General features: G+C 53.1%; 3 protein-coding genes across 6 annotated transcripts in view; 2 read left to right on the top strand and 1 right to left on the bottom strand.

The window, feature by feature from the left end:
• Positions 1–9,268, top strand: part of C2 (complement C2) — a 12,298-nt gene extending 3,030 nt beyond the window's left edge. Inside the window, exons 4-18 of the mRNA XM_025862475.2 lie at positions 1,008–1,181; positions 1,265–1,363; positions 1,543–1,676; positions 2,963–3,101; positions 3,973–4,113; positions 4,909–4,998; positions 6,921–7,061; positions 7,186–7,280; positions 7,377–7,488; positions 7,606–7,771; positions 7,881–7,957; positions 8,099–8,190; positions 8,399–8,525; positions 8,657–8,706; positions 8,856–9,268. Of these exons, the coding sequence (XP_025718260.1) occupies positions 1,008–1,181; positions 1,265–1,363; positions 1,543–1,676; positions 2,963–3,101; positions 3,973–4,113; positions 4,909–4,998; positions 6,921–7,061; positions 7,186–7,280; positions 7,377–7,488; positions 7,606–7,771; positions 7,881–7,957; positions 8,099–8,190; positions 8,399–8,525; positions 8,657–8,706; positions 8,856–9,026 (1,808 nt within the window). The 3' untranslated portion in view covers positions 9,027–9,268. The remainder of the gene's footprint in view (positions 1–1,007; positions 1,182–1,264; positions 1,364–1,542; positions 1,677–2,962; positions 3,102–3,972; positions 4,114–4,908; positions 4,999–6,920; positions 7,062–7,185; positions 7,281–7,376; positions 7,489–7,605; positions 7,772–7,880; positions 7,958–8,098; positions 8,191–8,398; positions 8,526–8,656; positions 8,707–8,855) is intronic.
• A 388-nt stretch (positions 9,269–9,656) lies between these two features.
• Positions 9,657–15,696, top strand: CFB (complement factor B). 2 transcript variants are annotated; one of them, XM_025862279.2, is made up of 18 exons: positions 9,657–9,854; positions 9,944–10,177; positions 10,586–10,771; positions 10,917–11,090; positions 11,340–11,441; positions 11,542–11,678; positions 11,972–12,110; positions 12,445–12,576; positions 12,867–12,968; positions 13,058–13,195; positions 13,682–13,779; positions 13,905–14,022; positions 14,197–14,350; positions 14,457–14,533; positions 14,722–14,834; positions 14,924–15,056; positions 15,137–15,186; positions 15,487–15,696. In XM_025862279.2, exons 1-18 carry the CDS (start codon positions 9,791–9,793, stop codon positions 15,640–15,642), a joined length of 2,307 nt encoding a protein of 768 aa, XP_025718064.1. In that variant the 5' UTR covers positions 9,657–9,790; the 3' UTR covers positions 15,643–15,696. The 2 variants fall into 2 exon arrangements, with proteins under 2 accessions (XP_025718064.1, XP_025718065.1); XM_025862280.2 differs by lacking the exon at positions 12,867–12,968.
• A 2-nt stretch (positions 15,697–15,698) lies between these two features.
• On the bottom strand, positions 15,699–21,670 carry NELFE (negative elongation factor complex member E). 3 transcript variants are annotated; one of them, XM_025862282.2, is made up of 11 exons: positions 21,537–21,670; positions 21,016–21,098; positions 19,547–19,616; positions 19,301–19,446; positions 18,741–18,815; positions 18,581–18,618; positions 18,048–18,391; positions 17,784–17,928; positions 17,574–17,628; positions 17,223–17,325; positions 15,699–16,010 (listed from the first exon to the last, which is right to left on the bottom strand). In XM_025862282.2, exons 2-11 carry the CDS (start codon positions 21,088–21,090, stop codon positions 15,913–15,915), a joined length of 1,149 nt encoding a protein of 382 aa, XP_025718067.1. In that variant the 5' UTR covers positions 21,091–21,098; positions 21,537–21,670; the 3' UTR covers positions 15,699–15,912. The 3 variants fall into 3 exon arrangements, with proteins under 3 accessions (XP_025718067.1, XP_025718069.1, XP_073741022.1); XM_025862284.2 differs by lacking the exon at positions 21,537–21,670 and adding an exon at positions 21,198–21,463; XM_073884921.1 differs by lacking the exon at positions 21,537–21,670 and adding an exon at positions 21,215–21,463.
• Positions 21,671–21,684: the final 14 nt, after the last annotated feature.

Genomic DNA, 21,684 nt, shown 5'->3' with positions numbered 1-21,684 from the left:
CCCAGGGTCCTGGGATCGAGTCCCGCATCGGGCTCCCTGCTCCGGGGGAAGCCTGCTTCTCCCTCTCCCACTCCCCCTGCTTGTGTTCCCTCTCCTGCTGGGTCTCTCTCTGGCAAATAAATAAAATCTTTTAAAAAAGAGATTTTATTTATTTATTTGACACAGAGAGAGAGAGTACAAGCATGGGGAGTGGCAGGAAGAGGGAGAGGGAGAAGCAGACTCACCGCTGAGCAGGGAGCAGGATGTGGGGCTCGATCCCTATTCTGCCTTCAGGCAGATGCTTAACCGACTGAGCCACCCAGGCGCCCCGGCATACATTTAGTTTTATTTATTTATTTATTTATTTTTTTTTAAAATATTTTATTTATTTATTTGACAGAGAGAATGAGATACAGAGAGACAGCATGAGACGGGGGAGGGTCAGAGGGAGAAGCAGACTCCCTGCCGAGCAGGGAGCCCGATGCGGGACTCGATCCCGGGACTCCAGGATCATGACCTGAGCCGAAGGCAGTCGCTTAACCAACTGAGCCACCCAGGCGCCCTACATTTAGTTTTAGTAGAGACTGGCAAACGTTTCCCAATTGTCACTCCAGCAATATGGAATTAAGGAATTCTCCAGATTTTCAGTTTCAGCCATCCTGGTGGGTGTGTGGCTATGCCTCATTATGGTTTATGAAGTGTAAATACTCTCTGTGGCCGTGTTGGGCCCCTCAGTCAGCATCTTCCCTGGGGCTCTGGGATGGATGCAGGCTGAGTCGGTGGGTTGGCACTGGGACGCTTTAACTGGCAACCGAGGGCACTGAGTTCTGAACATTTTGCCCTACTTAAGATTTTCCATCCACACCCTTGGGAAGGCCGGTTGTGGTGTCTCCCAATGGGGAGGCCAGATGACCTGCAGAGGCTCCACGGGTCTGGAGAGGAGGAAGAGGGACAGGGTGGGTGAGCAGGACAGAAAGGCCGAGGAGGGGTGTCTCTGCTCACTGCTGTCTTCCTTTGTTGACTCACAGCTGGCCACTGCCCCAACCCGGGCATCTCGGTGGGTGCCGTGCGGACGGGGTCCCGCTTTGGCCTTGGGGACAAAGTCAGCTACCGCTGCTCCTCAAATCTGGTGCTGACTGGGTCTGCGGAGCGGGAGTGCCAGAGCAATGGGGTCTGGAGTGGGACAGAGCCCATATGCCGCCGTGAGTAGCCAGCCACCTTGACCCTCCAGAGAGTCCTGGGCACCCCACCCCTGACCCTGGCTGACCCCAGCGACTTTCCACAGAGCCCTACTCCTACGACTTTCCTGAGGATGTGGCCCCTGCCCTGGGCACCTCGTTCTCCCACCTACTTGGAGCCACCAATCCCACCCAGAAGAAAACGAGTAAGTGCTTGAGGTAGGGGCAGCAGGGTGCTGGGCCTGGCCTGGGGAGGATGCTGAGAGCTTCGGGAAGGCTCAGTGGGGCTGAGATGACTGGAGGGGAGGCAGGGAGGCCCCACCCCTTGGCAAGAGAGCAGGTGGGAGGTCAAGATGTGAATCTACTCTTTCCACATTTCTCCCAGAAAGCATGGGCCGTAAAATCCAAATCCAGCGCTCTGGTCACCTGAACCTCTACCTGCTCCTGGATGCCTCTCAGAGTGTGGCAGAAGATGACTTTCAGATCTTCAAGGACAGCGCCATTCTCATGGTGGACAGGGTCAGGAAATAGGGGTCTGTGCACAGAGGAGGCTTCCTACACCCACTGTCTCTCTCTGGTTCCTTCCCTTCCTCAGAATCCCACTCACAGCCTACCTCCTCTGAAAAGTCCTCCCAGATTATGTGCATGCCGTGCAGGAATCATGGCTTCAATTTATAGGATCCTATTTTTCATCCCACAAACACCAGCGGGGCACCTTCTACGTGTTAGGCACCATGCTGGGTGCTGGGTGCTGGGAGACACCAAAGATGAACAAGGCTGAGGTCCTGTTTACCAGGCACCCATCATCTAGGATGGCGGTCTCCACAGAGGGATATACAAAATAATCCAGCAGGGTGTGGTAGATAAGTACTGGTATCCTTGTTGAATAATTTTAGTTTAAATTAAATCAACAACTTAATATTTAATACTTTCCCTCAAAAATTCCAATTTTTTGTGTTTAAAAGGTATATAATATATTTGAATAGTGATGCACTTTATAAATGAGTCGGTTTTTATAAATATATATACCTATGTTGAAGTATATGCTCAGAATGTTTTTACTGACAAGCCACTAGTTTAGATTCCTTGCCAGTACTTTGCTTGGCAATTATGCTTTTCACAATAGTTTATGTAGATATATGTTTTTCTTCCCAGCTACATTTTATCTATCTATCTATCTATTTATTTATTTACTTACTTACTTACTTGACAGAGAGAGAGGGAGAGAGAGAGCGCGCGAGCACAAGCAGGGGGAGGGGCAGAGGGAGAAGCAGGCTCCCAGCCGAGCAGGGAGCCTGATGCGGGGCTCGATCCCAGGACGCTGGGATCATGACCTGAGCTGAAGGCAGACTGAGCCACCCAGGCGCCCCCCAGCTACATTTTCAAAGAAGGCATTTTGTGCTCCTTAGTCTCTCTTGAGACTTAGAGTAACCGCAAGCCTTGAGGCTGCAAAACATGCCAGTTGGAGAAGTGCCTCAGATTCAAGTGGACAAGTTCAAATTCGACCTCTGCCTTGTACCGGCGTGTGGTCTGTGGCGCGGCAACAAGCCTCAACGTCCTCATCCAGAAAATAGGGGCCATGTCGCGCCCCTCACAGAACTGATGTGAGGATGCAATGAGGAGCGAGCGGCCTATCAAAAAGAAGACCTGGTCAGCAAACGTTAGCTTGCTGGCTCCCTGCAAGCAGCAGTGTCTTAGCAAGTGGCCCAGGCTCTCTGCCTCCTCTGGGGCCCTTGGCTGGCTCTCTTACTCTCTCCCCTTCCGTTTCAAGGCCTCTCACACTGCCTCTCACTTGCCCTTCCCAGATCTTCAGTTTTGAGATCAATGTTAGTGTCGCCATCATCACCTTTGCATCCAAGCCCCACGTCATCATGTCTGTTCTGTATGACAACTCCCGGGATGTGACCGAAGTAATCAACAGTCTGAACAATGTCAACTATAAAGGTATGTGTGTCATCAAATGAAGACGATGAGGCGGGCGGGGGGGGGGAGGATGAGCTCTCTGTGCCTGCAAGGAGGTTCTGGACAAGTTAGAGAGAGAGTGAGGCCTTTGGTGGCATTCTAGTCCCAGGGCTCTGGGGCTCAGGTTCCTCAGGGGGAGGTGGCTTCCAAGTCAGGTTCCTGGCGGGGGAGTCCCAACTCCCACCAATTCGTGGCTTACTCTAATGCGCTACACATCCGAATGCCTTGTGCAGGTCTTTGGCTCCTTCCTGATGCCAGATCTACGTGGGCTGGCTTTCTTGGCTCAACACTGTAGTCTCCCCACACCATTGTCAAGCTGCCTGGGTGGTGGGTTGCAGGTAGCTGCAACAACCCAAGTTCTTTGGGAACCCTATCTCTGAATTTTGAGGCTTTAGAGTGGCCTTCAGTGGGGTTAGGCAATGAGCATTTCTTTTTTTAAAGAAAAGATTTATTTATTAATTTGAGAGAGAGAGAGAGAGAGAGAGAGAGGGAGGGGGAGAAGAGGCAAAAGGAGAGGGAAAGAGAGAATCCCAAGCAGACTCCCTGCTGAGCGTGGAGCCCTATGCAGGGCTCCATCCCAGGACCCTGAGATCACGACCTGAGCCAAAACCAAGAGTCAGACGCTTAACAGACTGCGCCACCCAGGAGCCCCTGCAACGAGCATTTCTAAGGGAAAAGGCTTTTAATGTTTGAACAGGCAGTGACGCCAAATCTCTATCTGGATAGTGAAGGTCTGAATATATCAAGCCAGTTGATAAATGCATTTCCGATGGTTGGGAGAATAGAGGGATTCCTTCTGCCAGGTGGTAGGTGGGACGTTTCTATGAGAGTCTTTCCTCTTCACATACTCCAGACCATGAAAATGGGACAGGGACGGACACCTATGCAGCTTTAAATTGTGTCCATATCATGATGAATAACCAGATGCAACGCCTTGGAATGAAGACAGAGGCCTGGCAGGAAATCCGACACGCCATCATCCTTCTGACAGATGGTGGGTATCGTCGCCTCCACGAGTGAGTCCGGCACAGTGGAAGGAGCGGCAGTGTGGGGTCAGAAGGCCTGCCTGCTGGCTCTCCCTCTGCCACCCTGGGCCTCAGTTTCTCCTTTGTAAAGTGGAAATAGTCTCAAGGATGTCGACAGAATGACAGCAGTGGTGATGATGATCAGAGCCGCCCCCCCTTTCCTTACACAATCTCTATGGAGAGCGTAGTTTGTGTAAAAGGGCTTTGTCATGACAGCTATCAGTTATTGTTACTACCTGGGAGGTGGCCTCAAGTCGGCTGGGCGGGGAGGGGTGGCTTTGGAGCAGGCATGCCAAGGCCCACGGATGGAAGGCTGGGAGGATGGACCGCGGGGTGGAGTTGGGCTCTGCTGTTCATCTCTCCATTGCGGCCAAACTGCATAGCCCCTTTGGAACTTGGTTTTCTTGCCTATAAAATGCGGATGCCCACACTACCTGAGGTTTCATGAGAATTAAATGAGATAAAGTTTATGAAGCTCCTGGCCTGGTGCCTGGGATGTAGAGAATTTCAGTAAATAACATATCTTTTTTTTTCCTTTTTTTGGGCAGCAAAGCAAGGTCTATTGAGCAATAGTAAAGTTTATTGAATGATAGGGTACAAAGCTCCTGAAGAGGGAGGGGACCCAAGAGGGTTGCCTAGTAAATAACGTATCTTGAAACTCAAGTGGGAAGCATTAAATGTTAAGGTTCCCATGCTGAATGGCTGCCCCACTCCTCTGGGACTGTGGGGAGTCTCTCCGGACTATTCTTTTCCCTCCGTTCTAGGAAAGTCTAACATGGGTGGCTCTCCCAAGCTGGCTGTTGACAATATCAAAGAGATCTTGAACATCAACCAGCAGAGGAGTGACTATCTGGGTGAGCCTCGGAGCCGCTCCCAGCTGTGGGGTCCCTGTAGGGGGCGTGGTGGGGGGGCGGGTGGGGCGGGTGGGGGCGGATGGGCAGCTTGCCTTCATTTCCAGCGAGGACCCAGGCCATGTCGTTCTGTGTGAAGGCAGCTGAGAGTCATGCTCAAGAGTCTGGAATCAAACCACCCCGTGGTTGCAGCCTTGGTTTCTTCGGTTGGCTGTGGCCGGGGGTGGTTTCTGCCTTTGCTAAGAGAGGACGGTGCTAGGACCCACCCCAAACGCTCAGATGTTTCCTGGTACGGAGGAACAGAGGAACAACGTATGGAACAGTGTATGTGAGCAGCTGCTGCCGTCCTCGTGCCCGTGAACTTCTCCAGGGAGAAAGGGCCTGGATTCCTTGTAGGGACTGTCCCTGGTGTTTCCTCCTTTAGCAGTACAGATAACCACCTAAGGCTTTGGCAGTTGCAGCCTTTAAAGGAACAATTCCTCAGGTTCAGACTAAACACAAATTGCATTGACCTTTGACCAGAACAGAATTTTAGACAGAAGTGCTCCGGACAAGCGAGGACAGTTGCTTTTGAGCCTCACAAGTTTCACTTTCCCCTTGGGGCCTCTCTTCATGCCAACAACCCCACCTGCCCCTCGGGGGCAAGCAGATTCCTCTTTAAAACTCTGGCCTAGGGAAGGCGAAGGCCAAACTCCTCCCTAACTCTTAGCATCACGGGGCTAGGGTTAAATGCTCAAAAATACCTTACTAAAAAGAAGCAGCAACTGAAGGGACATAGTCACAGAAAACACTGGGGACCTAACTGTCCAGCTCCCAGTGACTGCTTCTGGCCGGCCTAGGGCTACATTGCTCCCTGAGGAAAGCCTTGTCTCCCAGTCTGTCTGAGCATCTCGCTCTTTACACACCACTCAGGGCCCCCCGGGGGCCATAAAGGGCCGTGAGGGCTTCAAAACTTGGGAGAAGATTGGACTCTGTGGCCGCCCCAGGGCGGTTCTGACTGGCACCCGTGCTTGCTTGGAGGCGGGGTACGGACAGTTATGTGGGCCCCAGGTCTCCAGTGGGAAGAGATGGCTCCAGGCTCCTCTCTCAGAGCTTACACCTTACAGGGGAACCAGATCTGAAGTTTTGCCTCCGTGTACACTCATGAGCTCTTTATTCAGTCATATAAATGTACTTAGAAAGTCCCTCCTGGGCACCATTCTAAGGATAGAGCTGTGAACAAAACAGACAAAGATGTCTCGCTGGGGTTGTCATCCTGGAGGAGCAATGTATTAGTTTTCTAGGGATAGTGCCACAGATTCTACAAACTCGGGTGGCTGAAAACAACAGCAACTTTTGCTCTCACATTCAGAAGGCTAGAAGTCCAAGAGCAAAGACCCTATTTCCAAATAAGGTCACCTTCACAGGTACTGGGGCTTAGGACTTGAACATATCCTTTTGAGGGACACACTTCTACCCACTCTGGGCATTAAACAAAATAAATAAGGACCCCGTAGGGGGTGGTGGGTAGTGCCTTGTGCCAAGGCATAAAATGGAGCAGAGAGGGAATGGAATTGGCTGAGGCCTTGCAGTTTTAGACAAGGAGCCCAGGGAAGGCCTCGCCGAGATGGTGACATTTGAGTCAAGACTTAAAAAGGTAAGAAAGTGAGCCATGTGGGCAGTCTGGGAAGGAGTGGACCAGGCAGAGGCTTATGCAAAAGGCCTGGGGTGGGAGCGTGCCTGCAAATCTGAGGGACTTCAAGGAGGCTCTATGGAACGGAGAGAAGGGTGAGGAGTGGCAGGAAATGAGGTCAGATAGGAGGTAGGGGGCAGGGGCCCGCTCATTTAGGGCTTGGCAGGACCTAGTAAGTTCCAAATGATAGTTTCCTGTCTCACAGGGTAGCCCCTCAGCCACAAGTTTCTGGTGATTTCCTTCTCCCCATCAGACATCTATGCCATTGGGGTGGGCAAGCTGGATGTGGACTGGAGAGAGCTGAATGAGCTGGGGTCCAAGAAGGATGGTGAGAGACATGCCTTCATTCTGCAGGACACAGAGGCTCTGTACCAGGTCTTTGAGCACATGCTGGGTGAGTGAGCTTTTCCCTCTTTGGAGTGGCGTGGGTGGTGAGGGGCCAGCCAGGGGTCCAGGCTGGGAACCTGCTCACTGTGCTCCTCACACGCCTCCTTTCCCCTCTGTTCCCACACCCACAGATGTCTCCCAGCTCACAGACACCATCTGTGGGGTGGGGAACATGTCAGCCAATGCCTCTGTCCAGGAAAGGGCACCGTGGCATGTCACTATTAAGGTACCAGGAAGGAGGGATGGGGCTTGAATCCCAGAGATGGAAGAGGCCATGGACCAGAGACATAGCAGTCCCTGAAAATCACCAATTTCCCTACAGCCTAGGAGCCAGGAGACCTGCCGGGGGGCCCTCATCTCAGACCAGTGGGTCCTGACGGCCGCTCACTGCTTCCGCAATGCCGAGAACAGCTCCCTGTGGAGGGTCAACGTGGGTAAGGCAGGGCCCACACCAGGCTCCTGAGCCTGTGGCCAGGGCTCTCAGCATTGGTCCCTAGCCTCTGGCCCCTTCAGGAGCCCTGGCCCAGCCTAATCTGCCTTATTGTTCCCAGGGGATCCTAAATCCCAGTGGGGCAAAGACTTCAGTATTGATAAGGCGGTGATCTCCTCGGGGTTTGACGTCTTTGCCAAGAAGGATCAGGGGATCCGAGAGTTCTACGGTGATGACATTGCCCTGTTGAAGCTGGCCGAGAAAGTGAAGATGTCCACCCATGCCAGGTGCTAGAGCCTGGGATGAGAGGGCGTCCTCTGGGGGAGACTGCTCTGGGGAGTCCCACAGCAGGGGACACTGAGAATGGGCCTGTGTGACCCTTGTCCTTCTCCCCAGGCCCATTTGCCTTCCCTGCACCGTGGAGGCCAATCTGGCTCTGCGGAGACCCCCAGGCAGCACCTGCCGAGACCATGGTGAGTGCTGGGGCTCAGGGCGCGTGAGGAACTGGGACCAGGGCTTAGTGCTGATGACGTGGACTGTGCAACAGCCTCCAATCTGGAGTCTGGATGCTGGGTAAAGGGACCGGCACCACATGCCTTCCTCCTTGAATGCAGAAAGTGAACTTCTGAACAAACTGAGCATTCCTGCTCATTTTGTGGCCTTGAATGGGAACAAAATGAACATTAACCTCAAGACAGGGACAGAGGTGAGGATCTCAGGTCTGGGATGCTGGATTGGGGGGAGGGTGGGACACCTGTGGCTGCTCCCTGAAGGTCTCTTTGTCCCTTCTTGCTCCAGCTCTGGCTGCTTTTTCCATCTGACCCTGTGTCACCCCTCCTCCAGGCCTAGCAACTGCCAGGTAGCCCCTGGGACTGCTCGTTTCATCCTTCTCTCCTGTTCTGCCCCTGTTGCAGTGGACAAGCTGTATCAAGGCCGTCTCCCAAGACAAAACCACCTTCCCCGACTTGAAGGATGTCAGAGAGGTAGTGACAGACCAGTTCCTATGCAGTGGGACTGAGAAGGATGACAATCCCTGCAGGGGTGAGTCCCTCCCACCCCCCCTCCTGAGCCTGAATTCCTGAGGGAAAGACCACTGCTGCCCCTGTGGCCAGCATGCACGCCCTGATGACACAGGGTCAGTATGACAGTTTCTTATCCCCCCTTTCTGGCAGGGGAATCTGGGGGAGCAGTTTTCCTTGAGCGGAGGCACAGGTTTTTTCAGGTGAGGAGAGAAGGGGGAAACCCACAGGACTGGGGTTACAGGGTCTTAGCCTTGCAGGAGGGTGAGGGAGGCCTTTGAAGGAACTGGGAAGGTTGAGGCTTGGAGCTGGGGTTGTGACAGTCCCCCACCCCGTTCTCTCCCTCTTCCAGGTGGGCCTAGTGAGTTGGGGTCTCTACAACCCCTGCGGCATGAACAATAAAAACTCTCGTCAAAGGGCCCCCAAAGGCAAGATACCACGAGATTTTCACATCAATCTCTTTCGCCTGCAGCCCTGGCTGAGGCAGCACCTGGAGGGTATCCTGAACTTTTTGCCCCTCTAATTGTGGCCACCCCTCTGTTGTCCTGCCAGCACCCGCCATCTGTCTTATCTCCTACCCTTGAACTCCCACCCTCAGGCCCCATCACCCCCTCATGCTCCCAGCTCCGAACCCCTGCCCCGCGCAGCACATTCAAGCTGGGGAATCCCCAGGGGCACACCCTCTGCCTCGCTTGACTCACTTTCCTTTCACTCTTACGTGGAATTTCCCAGTTATGAAATTAATAAAAATTGATGATTTCCTCATCTGTCTGTGCCTCTACTTGTGGACTGGCCAGGGGAGTGAGGAAGGCCGGGATGATTCCAGGAACCACCAGGAGGCAGGTCACAGACCCTGCTGGACAAACAGTGGCTGGACTCTGCTCCATAAGAGTCAACAAGGAGTGAGCCAGCCTTTATTTCTGGCCCCTAAGGGGGTGGTCTGGGCTCGCTGGGGAGGAACTGGGGTTGAGAGGTGGTGTTGAAGGGGTCAGTCCTGGATCATGGGCAGCAAAGGGCAGGGCTTATGCAGCTTCTATTTCCTTGACTGGCAGCTCATTGGGCCCTCCCTCTTGGACATTCCGGAAAGCGGTGTGGGTCAGGTGGGTGGGGTGAGCCACAAGTGCCAGAATGCAGATTGCATAAAAGGCTGGAGGTTGTGGGGGGCAGAGGAAGAGAGTGCGACCAGGCCCAGGTCTGAAGTTTCAGCTTGGACACTGAGCCAAGCAGACAGGCAGCACAAGCTGGGATAGGCCCCCAACCCCAGTTTCTCTCCTGCCTTCCATCACCATGGGGAGAAATCTCAGCCCCCAACTCTGCCTGATTTCCTTGGTGCTGGGCCTCTCGTCTGGAGGTAAGAGAGGGTCACAACCCCCCTTCCTGCTACCCCCAACACCCCTCCTTGGCCTTGTGAGGCTGGGCTTCAGCAGTCTTTCTTTTTAGGTGGGAGCACAACACCAATGCCTGGGGTCAGGGCCCAAGGCACCTGCTCTCTGGAGGGAGTAGAGATCAAAGGTGGTTCCTTCAGGCTTCTCAAGGAGGGCCAGGCACTGGAGTACACGTGTCCCTCTGGCTTCTACCCATACCCCGTGCAGGCGCGCATCTGCAGATCCACGGGGTCCTGGAGCACCCTGCAGACCCAAGACCAAAAGATTGTCAAGAAGGCAGAATGCAGAGGTTGGAGGGCAGTGAGGGTGGGCACGGGGTAATGGAGGGATGGAGCAGATGGTGGCCAAGGGCCAGACTAGGATGCTATTAGAGTGGTGTTGAGGCCAAGCAGGTAAACAGGGGAAGCTGAGCAAGTGCAGGGACTGTCTGGAACTGAAGCAGAGAAGAAGGGAGGAGGAAGGGAGTGAATCTTCACCGAGCATTTGCCCTGTGCCAGGCAGCCCCAGCAGTGAAAAGAATGCTCAGAAATGGGGAGCGAGGAGAAGCAAGACTCATCCTGGGTTGAGGATAGCCACTGTTTCTGTGGGACCAAAAAGGCACTATTCCTCTGTGACAGGGTCCCTGAGTCCAGGAGGGATACTCTCAAGAGAAGCCCTTCCTTTTCAGTAACTTCTACTTGTCCCCCCTCCCCCAAAGCAATTCGCTGCCCAAGACCACAGGAGTTTGAGAATGGGGAATACTGGCCCCGGGCCCCCTACTACAATTTGAGTGATCAGATCTCTTTCCACTGCTATGATGGCTACACTCTCCGGGGCTCCGCCAATCGCACCTGCCAAGCGACTGGTCGGTGGGATGGACAAACGGCCATCTGCGATGATGGAGGTGAGAAGCATCCCCTCCCCCAGCAATGGTATCCCCCCCCTGACCGTGCTCCAGCCTGAGGAACTGGCACCACAACTCCTGTGCTCTACTGTACCATCCAGGCCTCAGGTTTCGGGCCTCACCTCCATGTCTCATGCTTCTGCAGCGGGGTACTGCCCCAACCCGGGCACCCCCATCGGCACAAGGAAGGTGGGCAGCCAGTACCGCCTGGAAGACAGTGTCACCTACTACTGCAACCGGGGACTCACCCTGCGGGGCTCCCGGCAGCGAACATGCCAGGAAGGGGGCTCTTGGAGCGGAACAGAGCCTTCTTGCCAAGGTGACCCTTGACCATGCCCTCAGGTTCAGATCCTGCCCTTTCATCCTCACGTCCGTATACCAGAGCACTGTTTCCTGCCCCTAATGCAACCCAGCTCCTTCCTCACTTCTAACCCTGCCTGTAGAACTTCCTCACTACTGAGCCCCCTTCCTGCCCTGGAAATCCATCATCCCCTGTCTCCAGTCGATGAGTCTTTGACCCCCCCTTTCCACCCCCCCAACATTTGACCTGATTTCTGACCTCTCCCAGACTCCTTTATGTATGACACCCCTGCAGAGGTAGCCGAAGCCTTCCTGTCTTCCCTGACAGAGACCATAGAAGGAGTCGATGCTGAGGATGGGCATAGCCCAGGTTTGGAGGCAGAGAGGGGAGGGAGGCAGGGAATTGGGGGAGGATGAAGAGGCAGGGGAACCATGCATGCTGGAGCCTGAGTTTCTCTGGTGGCACCCAGGGGAACAACAGAAGAGGAAGATTGTCTTGGACCCCTCGGGCTCCATGAACATCTATCTGGTGCTGGATGGATCAGACAGCATTGGGATCAGCAACTTCACAAGGGCCAAGAACTGTCTCAGAGACTTCATTGAGAAGGTGGAGCCCCCTTCCCCCTGAATGTGAACTCTGCCCTGCCAGGACTAGTTCCCTGATGTTCCCAGGCCTCTGAGCCACAGGATCCCAGAAAACCTCTGGTCTGATTCTGTCCTCCTTCCCTCTTACTTGAAGCAGTTTCCTGACCTCTAACCCAATCATCCAGGTGAACCTCAGGGTGACCAGTCAGCCCTTGAGTTTCTGATTATAATTTTCCCTGTCCCAGAAAAGCTGCTGACCTCTCCCAACCATAGTATTCTTTCAATGCCATGACCCTTTGCTCCCCTAACCCACAGGTGGCAAGCTATGGGGTGAAGCCAAAATATGGTCTAGTGACATATGCCACAATCCCCAAAGTCTGGGTTAGAGTGAGAGATGATAACAGCAGCGATGCAGACTGGGTCACAAGGACACTCAACCAAATCAGCTATGAAGGTCAGAGGTCAGGGAAGGGACGGGTTGCGGGGAGGTTACTTTGGAGTCAGAGAGGTCAAAAGATTCAGGGTTGTTGTGGGGAGGTGGTGGTAAGACCACGTGGGAAGGCGGGGCAGACCACTTTGCAGTCTGTGGTCGAACAGCAGGCTCATCCCTGGGGAATACGAGTCACTGGGGACCTGTTGGGGGCTGAGAAGGTCACTTTGTGGCCAAAGGGAAGTCAGTTTTGACAACTCAAAAAGCTGAAAGATGTGGGATTTCAGTTGTTGATAGGCCTCTAGGGTTCATAGATGACTTAGAAGACCAGGCAAGGTGATCTCTTCCCTTTCCACAGATCACAAATTGAAGGCAGGGACTAACACCAAGAAGGCCCTCCAGGAAGTATACAACATGATGAGCTGGCCAGGGAACTCCCCCCCTGAAGGCTGGAACCGCACCCGCCATGTTATCATCCTCATGACTGATGGTCAGAAGGGACCCTTCTTGTGCCCCCGGACTCCCAAACCTTTTGTACCAGCGTGTGGTCCACATGTAAAGCTAGACTCATGGTTGGAGCCCTGAGTGCTGCTCGGGGCCCCAACCATGTTGATCATTCCTGTGACTCTTTCCAAGGAGGAATTCTTCTTAAGCCTCTTTGTGATCTGTCACTTCCATCCCCTCAAGCTGCTTACCCAGCCATGTGTCACTACTTCCAGCCAATTTATCTTCCTTGACCCTCTTCTTGCCTCCCACCTTCATGGTCCATCTCTTCTACAGGCTTGCACAACATGGGTGGGGACCCAGTCTCTGTTGTTCATGGGATCCGGGACTTCCTGTACATTGGGAGGGATCGCAAAAACCCCCGGGAGGATTATCTGGGTGAGTTTTACTGCCCAGGATCCAGCACCTTACTTTCTCAGCTCCTGTCCCCAGGGCGTGGACACTCAGCCTCCCTTTTTCTCCCTCAGATATCTATGTGTTTGGGGTTGGGCCTCTGGTGAACCAAGAGAACATCAATGCTTTGGCTTCCAAGAAGGATGGAGAGCAACATGTATTCAAAGTCAAGGACATGGAAAATCTGGAAGATGTTTTCGTCCAAATGCTTGGTAAGAAGATACCAAGAGGTTGTAAAGAGGTCAGGAAACTGCCCAGGTCCCCCAAGGTCACTCATACTGCCTCTCCTCCTGAAGCCTCGGCAGTCTGGAGGGCCTTTCTTGCTGCTCCTTCTCTGTCACATTCTTGTTTCCTGGCACTATCCGCTTCCTGATCTTAGAATCATGGAGCTCTGACTGACATCAGAGAGCTTTCTCAAGTCCCTCGTTTGACACATGGGGCAAGTGAGGCCGAGAGCAGCCTAGGGACAGCAAGCCAGCTAGAGTCGGGCCTGAAAGCAGCCAGGTCTCCCATCTCTTAGGTCCAAGTTCGCTTCACTCTAGCTCACGGTTCCTTGCCCACAGTGTAAGGAAAACAAATGTCCCATGACTCTCCTCTCCTTCCGGGCCTCATTACCGTGCAGACGCCCCTCCCCCAAAGGCTGCTGCCGGCTGGAAATGAAGTGTCCCACCTTTCGGCACATTCTCCTTTCTTACTAGATGAGACCCGGACACTGGGGCTCTGTGGAATGGTTTGGGAGCACAAGAAAGGCACCGATTACCACAAGCAACCGTGGCAGGCCAAGATCTCTGTCACTGTAAGCACAGCGTCCTGGTGGCGGGGACTCCTGGCAGGGGGAGTCAGGGTGGAACGGGGCTAGGGGAAGGGGTAGATTGTGGGGTTTGTGGAAGTTGAGCTTTCCCCTCTGCCATTCTGTTCCAGCGCCCTTTGAAGGGACACGAGACCTGTATGGGGGCCGTGGTGTCTGAGTACTTCGTGCTGACGGCGGCACACTGTTTCACAGTGGATGATCAGGAACACTCAATCAAGGTCAGCGTGGGTAAGGACGCAACGCATCAATCCCCAGTTTCAGCTGCGCAGGAGCCCACGCTTCCCCGGTCCTCACAGCAGCCCCGTCCCTGGCACACTGGGCTACTTGGGGGTGGCGCAGAGGCAGGAGGCTGCCCGCAGAGAAGTGGGTTGCCCTGACATACCCATTTTCCTCCTACCTTAGGGGGTCAGAAGCAGGAATTGGAGATACAGGAAATCCTATTTCACCCCGACTACAACATCAATGGGAAAAACGCAGAAGGCATTCATGAATTTTATGACTATGACGTGGCCCTTATCAGGCTCAAGAAGAGGCTGACGTATGAACAGACTGTCAGGTGAGCCCTCTGGAACACCGAGGAGTAAAGTTCAGGCAAGGGGGTGCTCCAGGCCTGGGGCAGGTCCACTGCGCTGTCCCTGAGTTTCCCCATCTCTCCTTAATAGGCCCATTTGTCTCCCCTGCACCCAGGGAGCAAATCAAGCTTTGAGGCTTCCACTGTCAACCACTTGCCAGCAACAGAGTAAGATATTCAGGGAGAGTAGCACAAGTGGGGCATGACGGGGTGCTGTGGGGGCAGATGATGGCCGGCCTGGTCCCTAGCTCACAGGAAAGCGCTGAGGGACATTTGCTGAGTGACAAAGGCAATGGGGAGATGGTGGAGGGAGGGAGGGAGAGAGCTAAAATGACCCAGCCTGTCCATTCGTCCAGTGCAAGAGCTGCTCCCTGCGAAGGATATCAAAGCTATGTTTGTGTCAGAGTTATCCAAAGAGGGGAAGAAGATGCTGGTTCGGAAGGAGGTCTACATCAAGAATGGGGACAAGGTGAGGAACATGGGGTTCTAAGCAGGTCCTCTAGGCCCCAGTTCTTCCTGAGCATGCTCTGTTCATCACCCCTTTCTCCTCACCTATAGAAAGCCAGCTGTGAGAGAGATGCGCGGTATGCCATAGGCTATGACAAAGTCAAAGACATCTCTGAAGTGGTCACCCCCAGGTTCCTTTGCACTGGAGGGGTGGATCCTTATGCTGACCCCAATACTTGCAGAGGTAAGAGAAAGCTCTTTGATCATGCTGCATGTTCCTGAAGCCCAAGAATCGCTCTCCCTACAGCTTTTCCTCCCCTGTAGGTGATTCTGGTGGTCCCCTGATTATTCACAAGAGGAGTCGCTTCATTCAAGTGAGTTACCCCTCTCCTATCTGTGGGGAGATGCCAAGTGGTCAGCATGGGCCCTAAAGCAGGAAAGCTCCATGGGTGTGGCTGGAAAGAGGAGACCAGAGCCTGCCTCCTTACAACTGTTCCTTGAAATCGTCGGCTAAGGCCCTGTGTCCGGCCTGTGTGCTAGAGAGACCAGGAGTGAGCTGGGTCCCCAGTCTAATTCTTCTAGGTTAACTCAGATGCAACTAGGAATAGCTGAGTTTCCTGGGATCAGGAAGGAATTCTACCAAATGATCCGTGGCATCCCCTTGCCCTCTCCAGGTTGGCGTGATCAGCTGGGGTGTCGTGGATGTCTGCAAAGACCAGAGGCGGTGGCATCAGGTGCCTGCGCATGCCCGAGACTTTCACATCAACCTCTTCCAAGTGCTGCCCTGGCTCAAGGACAAACTCAAAGATGAGGGTTTGGATTTTCTGTAAGGGGTTTCCTGCTGGAAAGGGGTATGAGATCAAATTAAAACAGCTGCGACAAGACCTGTGTTCAAGATCCTTTTGGGGGAAGGGAGAAGGGAACGTGCACTGGCCATGTGTTACAACTGAGAGAAAATCTAACAGCCGTTTTTAAAGGCTCAACCCCAATCCCAGGTGCTGAAAAACCAGAGGCTGAGGGAGATGTGTGAGCTTCCACCTCAGTGTTTTACTGAGACCAGTGTTGGTGCAGATGAGGCACACGGAATCCAGCTCCATTCCCTAGAAGCCATCCACAAGGTTTTCCTTGTAGACATCATCGCTGTAGACAATCTGGGTCCTCTTGTCCCGGTGGCAACCCTTAGGGCTGTTCTGGACAGCTGGGGAAGGAGGAAAGGACTGGTTGAGTTCTGAAGCACTGCATCTGAGCACTACTGAGGCCAGAGACTCGAGTCTGACCAGCTCCCTCCTGGCCTCTGGCCCTTGGAAGCCCAATTTCAATGCTGCCCTCTGGTGGCCAGGATGGCCTGGCTCCCTTCAGCCGCCTCAGGGCTACCGACCCATCCCCCAGGCAAGGAGCATATGCTGTTACTGTGGCCCAGGCAGATACCATAACGGATATTTGGTTCTTAGAATCATCCCAGATGTCATTGTTGAGACAACTGAATGATGTTAACCCATTAGAACATCTCCGTAGGCCTTTGTTGACATCTAGTCATTTCTTGTTCCTTCCTTTCGTCTGGAGGGCAGCTCTTGCTCTGAACACACCTTTCTGCCTACTCCTTTGCCAGGAAAACCAACAGGTAGAGTGGGCTATTTGCACTGAACTAAGAAATGCTACTGGCCCCAGTGGGAGAACCATCCTGGGTGCGGCTTTGACCCAAAGCATTCTTCCTCAAGCCTCAAGCTGTTCCCTCCCCTTCTTTTCTCCTCCCTACGCTGACGTGTTCCTCTCTTCACCCCTTCTCCAAGGATTCCATCCCTGCCATTCTGGGGTCAGAGTGACTCACCCCAAACCAGCCTCCATTCTCTTGGATCTCTCTGCACCCTGACACTGCTGATACTTCCCTGCTTCCAAAGCTTGTGTCCTTTGGCTTTAATGGCTGCTCCCTGAATATTCCCCATGCCCAGGCCTGGGTAATTCTTTTCCCCAAATTCAGTCTCCCGGGAGGATACTACCATTTTGCAGCGACTCTGTGATACAGAGGACTCTGATCCGTGTTTTCATTCCTCACTTCACACCTAAGTAAGTTGCAGATCTCTAATTTCAAATGCTTATTTTATAAAAACCAACTACACTCCATCTCAAAATGAACAAAGCCAGGTGAGATGCTCATCTTCTTCACCAACCTCCCCTTACTTCTACTTTCTTCCCTGTTCCAGTTACTGCTTTGGGAGTTGTCGTCTCAAACTTTTTCTCTCCATCTTCTCCTACCTCTAACTGACAGAAGGCCTGACAATTCATATTCCCATTCCACGGCCTCCACACAGATCCAGGCCTCTATCACCTCTACGGGATCCTGGGACATGCAGGGGAACAAACAGAAGGGGTGAGCTGTGGGGAACAGGATGAAGGAGGAATCCGTTCTTACCAAGGGAGCCCCAGACAGACTTGCCAGTGGCAGCATCCAGCATGGGCTGTTTGCGGGCAATGCTGACTTTGAGCTGTACGGACTCCACCTGGGTCCCGTTGAGCTGGGGCAGAAGAGGGGAGGAAGCAAGGTATGGGGGGAAATACTGCAGACCAAGCAAAGGAGGAATTCCAACAGTTGCCACCCTAGAAATAGACTGAGTGAGGATCTGAGAATACAGCGTTTCTCGTGTGACTAGGAAGAGACTTTCTCTGTCAATAGGAAATGATTTTCTCCTGGCTCCCAGTATTTTAAAGAGAAAACATGAGGATAGCAGGAGGGATGGGAAGAACAGATCTGGGAAGTCCCAACCTCAGCGACGGCCTGATCTGCTGACTCCATCTTTTCATAGGTGACGAAGGCACAGCTGGGATGAGAGAAAACAGGGTCAGGAGGGGGCCTATGGGCTCTTGTGGACCCAACCAAACCCAGGCCTCACAGGCCGCTGGAGATAGGCCAGTGTTCCGCCCTCAAACCCAGGTCCTCCCAGGACTTATCATCTTGCCCCACAGTCATCCTTACTTTCTGGGTGGGTCCATGGAGAGGTCAATGATGTTTCCAAAGGGAGAGAAGGCCCCACGGAGGAGGGTGGGCGTCATGTCTTCTCCATATACATAGAGAGTATTCCCCTTCCGAGGGGCCCTGCGTTCAGGGAATGAATCCGACCCTGTGGGATCAGGAGTCACAGTCACAAGATGCAACCCGTCTCAGCCTCTGCTTTAAGAGGCCACTTTGGTAGGACCCACCTAAACCCTTTCACTTCTCCCACCAGCCCAGATCACTCACTGCGGAAAGGGCCCTCTCGTTCTCGATCGCGGTCCCTGTCCCGATCACGGTCCCTGTCCCGATCTCGGTCCCTGTCCCGATCGCGGTCCCTGTCCCGATCACGGTCTCGATCCCGTTCCCGATCTCGGTCTCGATCCCGTTCCCGATCTCGGTCTCTGTCCCGGTTCCGCTCACGACTGTGGTCCCGGCTGCGGCTTCGGGGAGGGGAGGCTGAGGAGCGGGCACCACCACGTTCTTCGTAGCCCCAGTCAAAGCTTCGAGGGGGACCATCACCAGCCCCTGGACCCTCTGCCTCTTCCCCATCTGGCCCCAGTTCCCGAAGCCGATCACTGGAAGACACAAAACTGGGGAGAGGCAGACAGTGAGGATCAAACGGGGCCTTTACCTTAACTTCCCAGACCCTGTGGAGACTTAACACCCCCTCTGAAGCCCCAGTTCCTTCCACTCCAGCCCTAAACCTCCCAAGCATCCAGGCAATCAACCCTCCCCCACTCCCTCCAAATGGGACCCAGTCCTCTCTCTAGCTCTCTAACCTCTCATACAGAGATTTCCTCTGGGGGCGTCTGGATGACTGCAAAAGAAACCACGGACAGTTAAGATGAGTCCTAGTTGCTGGCATGTGGCCCCAAATATGTGGGTCTCTCATCTTCCTCATTCCCCAGGCCTCCAAGGACAGAGAACTGAGAACCATACCTCCTGCAGATCGTCATCGGCAGATATGCTCCTTTGGAACGGCTGGAAAGTGGGGACTGGCCCCTTCTCAGGGTCCTGGGAAGGTTGTAGAGATCTACTTCAATGTGAGAGCAGGAGGCAGCCTAACCGTGTGACAAGGGGTTCCTCTTCCCTCACCCTCCTCTTGGTGTCTTCTGGCCTCTTTCTTCTCCTTTAATTCCTTTGTGCATTTCTTACTTGATTATGTATTTTTCATAAATGACCTAACATACACTTAAGAGTATTTAACTTATCTGTATGTTTCTTGAACCCGCTGACATCTTCGACCTGTTCAACTCCTCAGAATGACAAAACCCAGAAGTTCGAATAGATTAAAGCCACAGAACGTGTAAAATGGAGAACTGAGAAGTCAGCCAGTGTCTTCACTTTACAGATAAGAAATCTGAAGTTCAGACCTGTATGACAATTTGCCCATGACTGAATAGACGTTATTTTTCCCCTAAATTTTACCTCCATTCCAACGTGGAAAGATGCCCTCTGAAGTCAAGGGTCCCCTGAACAATCTTTCTGTTTGTGCTCACCTTTAACTTCCCCTCTAGGGTTCGAGAACGTTTGAAGCCCGAGTTCTTGGTCTCGGCTTTGATGGCACTGATGGCTCCTGATTTCACCAGCTGCTTTGCCTGCTCTGTTGCTGTGGCTGTGTCCACCACAGGCTGCTCAGACAGTGCTGGAGTGGTGAGGGAAGGGGGCATCATTTGGCCAAGCTGTGGGAGACGTTGGCCCCACGGTGCCCACCCCAGCCTATCCCCATCTCCCCTGTCACTCACAGCGTTTCACACCGCCTTGGCTGGCTGTGCTGCTACTACTTTGCTTCTTCAGAGCCAGCAATGCCTTTTTCTGGGAACGAGAGTGAGAAGAGAGGGATTGGTGAGGGCCAGTCCCTGGCCCGGTCTGCTCCCAAGGTCCCTCCTGGGCACCTCACTCCAGGGGACACCTTTCTCAGAAAACAATTCAGGTAGTGTCCCTGCAGTGATACTCTGAGGCAGCCCTGCCTCTCACACATGGTCCACTGGATCATCTACAATACCAGCAATACTTAATGTAGCCAAACCACAGTATCCAAAGGCTTTCCAAAGTTTCAGGTTTTTGAAGTTGAAGACAAGGAATTCAACCATGGACCAGCGCCCCAAGATGTAAGCTGCAAGTAAGTATAAGCCTATGTGCCTTTCTCAGGGGCTTCATCCATCGATCCCCTGTATGTTTAACAAGGACACGCCATTACTTTGTAACAAAGGGATGCAAAAGTATGAGATAAAGTTCCTTCCCTCGAGAAGCTTACAGCCTGAGAAACAAGATGATTAGAGATAATTATCAAGAATGATTCTAAAAGGTGCAGACTGCTCGTAGGTGAAACCAAGTAAGATTATCTGATGCCAAATGGCTATTAAACTGGTCCCTGGATAGAATCTACACAAAACAGATCGAAAGAAAAGGGCATTTTAGACAAAGAAAACAGGATGGCAAAGATGCAGAAATAAGAAGGCTTTGGGAATGCATGGTTTGGGACTAGTGAATAGTTCCATTTGACTAGAAAGGGATGCCAAAGTAAGGCTTTGTTCTATAAACAACGGGAAACCACTTTCGGGTTTTGAGAAAAAGAGAGAGTTTTGTGTTTTCAGCAGTTCATTTTAATAAGAATGAAGGAAGTCTGCCCAAAAAACCACTGAGAAACTTCTTGAGAAACCATTACAAAAGTCTATGTGAGCGTCAGCAAAAACTCGATCTATGAAATACACAGGAAAAAATAAAGAGAAGAAATCACTTCCAAGGAAGAATCAAGAAGACTTGAAAATGTCTGGCTATGCAAAAAGTGGAGAAGTCAGAGATGAGATTTTGATTCCAAACACCTGGGAGAACTGGCTGTGGTCACTCCTATTCGGAAGATCAAGAAAAGGAACTAATTTGGAATAGATAGGAAGATGACAGCTGCAACAGTGGGTACCTAAGGGCTATCAGTAACAGACTGGATAGAACTGAAAAAACAAACCTGGAGACTACCACCTCTTTGGTGGTACTAAAAGCCACGGAAAAGGAAGACAACTCCATGGCAGAATGCACAGAAGAGAAGGTACACACCAAGACTCGGGAAAAGCCCAGCTATGAGGCTACGCTGAGAGGAGATATGTCTCCAGGTATGAGCTGGAAGAACCCCCCCATCCCCTCACACTCACCCCAGGTGTTCTCAAGAGTGTAGAGTCTGTGAAAGGTTGGGCCACGCCCCCACACACTCCCTCACCTTTTTCTTGAGTTTGTTGAATTTCTTCTGCAGAGCCTCCTCCTCCTCGCTCAGTCCGGGGGGTATCACCAACATGGTGGCTCCTGGTTCAGGGGCAGGGCCCAAGACATCTTTCTCCACTGTCACCGCCCAGGGTTCACACGCCGTCCACACTGTACCCAACCGCACCCCTCCAGGCCTACCTACTCCTGTCTTTTGCCTCTCCCTATCCCTTGCTTAAAACCAGGCTGCCGTCCAAGCCCCCGCTCGTCGGGATCAACCAGCATTCCCTCTTCTCTCCAGCAATCACGGCCACCAGCGCTTTGAGGAACCAAGTGGCCCGGGAAGGGGGAAGCACCCCTTCCGTCGCCAAGACGATGGCATCAGCCACCCCCTTACCCACACTAGGGGTATGGCAACCGCGGGGTCCAAACGGCACAGGAGGCAGTGGAACCCGCGCAGCGCTCTCAGAGCAACGAAAAGGGGAAGAAGAGAAGGAGCTCGGAAAAAAGGGGCGAAGGGTGAGAAGGAGAAGACCTTACCTGAGGGGGCGGTAACCGGGGTCCCACGGTCTCGGGCGGCGCCCGCGCGGGCAGCGGAGAGCGGGCTCAGAGCGATGACGTAGCGAGGGGCGGAGAACGCGGTAACCAAGGCGGCCCAGGGCTAGACACTTCCGCCCGGCGGTCCCCT

The sequence above is a fragment of the Callorhinus ursinus genome, unplaced genomic scaffold (genome assembly GCF_003265705.2).
Source record: "Callorhinus ursinus isolate GAN/ISIS: 27379988/994484 unplaced genomic scaffold, GSC_fseal_2.0 scaffold59, whole genome shotgun sequence".
NCBI lineage: Eukaryota > Metazoa > Chordata > Mammalia > Carnivora > Otariidae > Callorhinus > Callorhinus ursinus.
The sequence above is the reverse complement of the archived record's forward strand: the minus strand, read 5'-3'. Positions and strand labels throughout refer to the sequence as shown.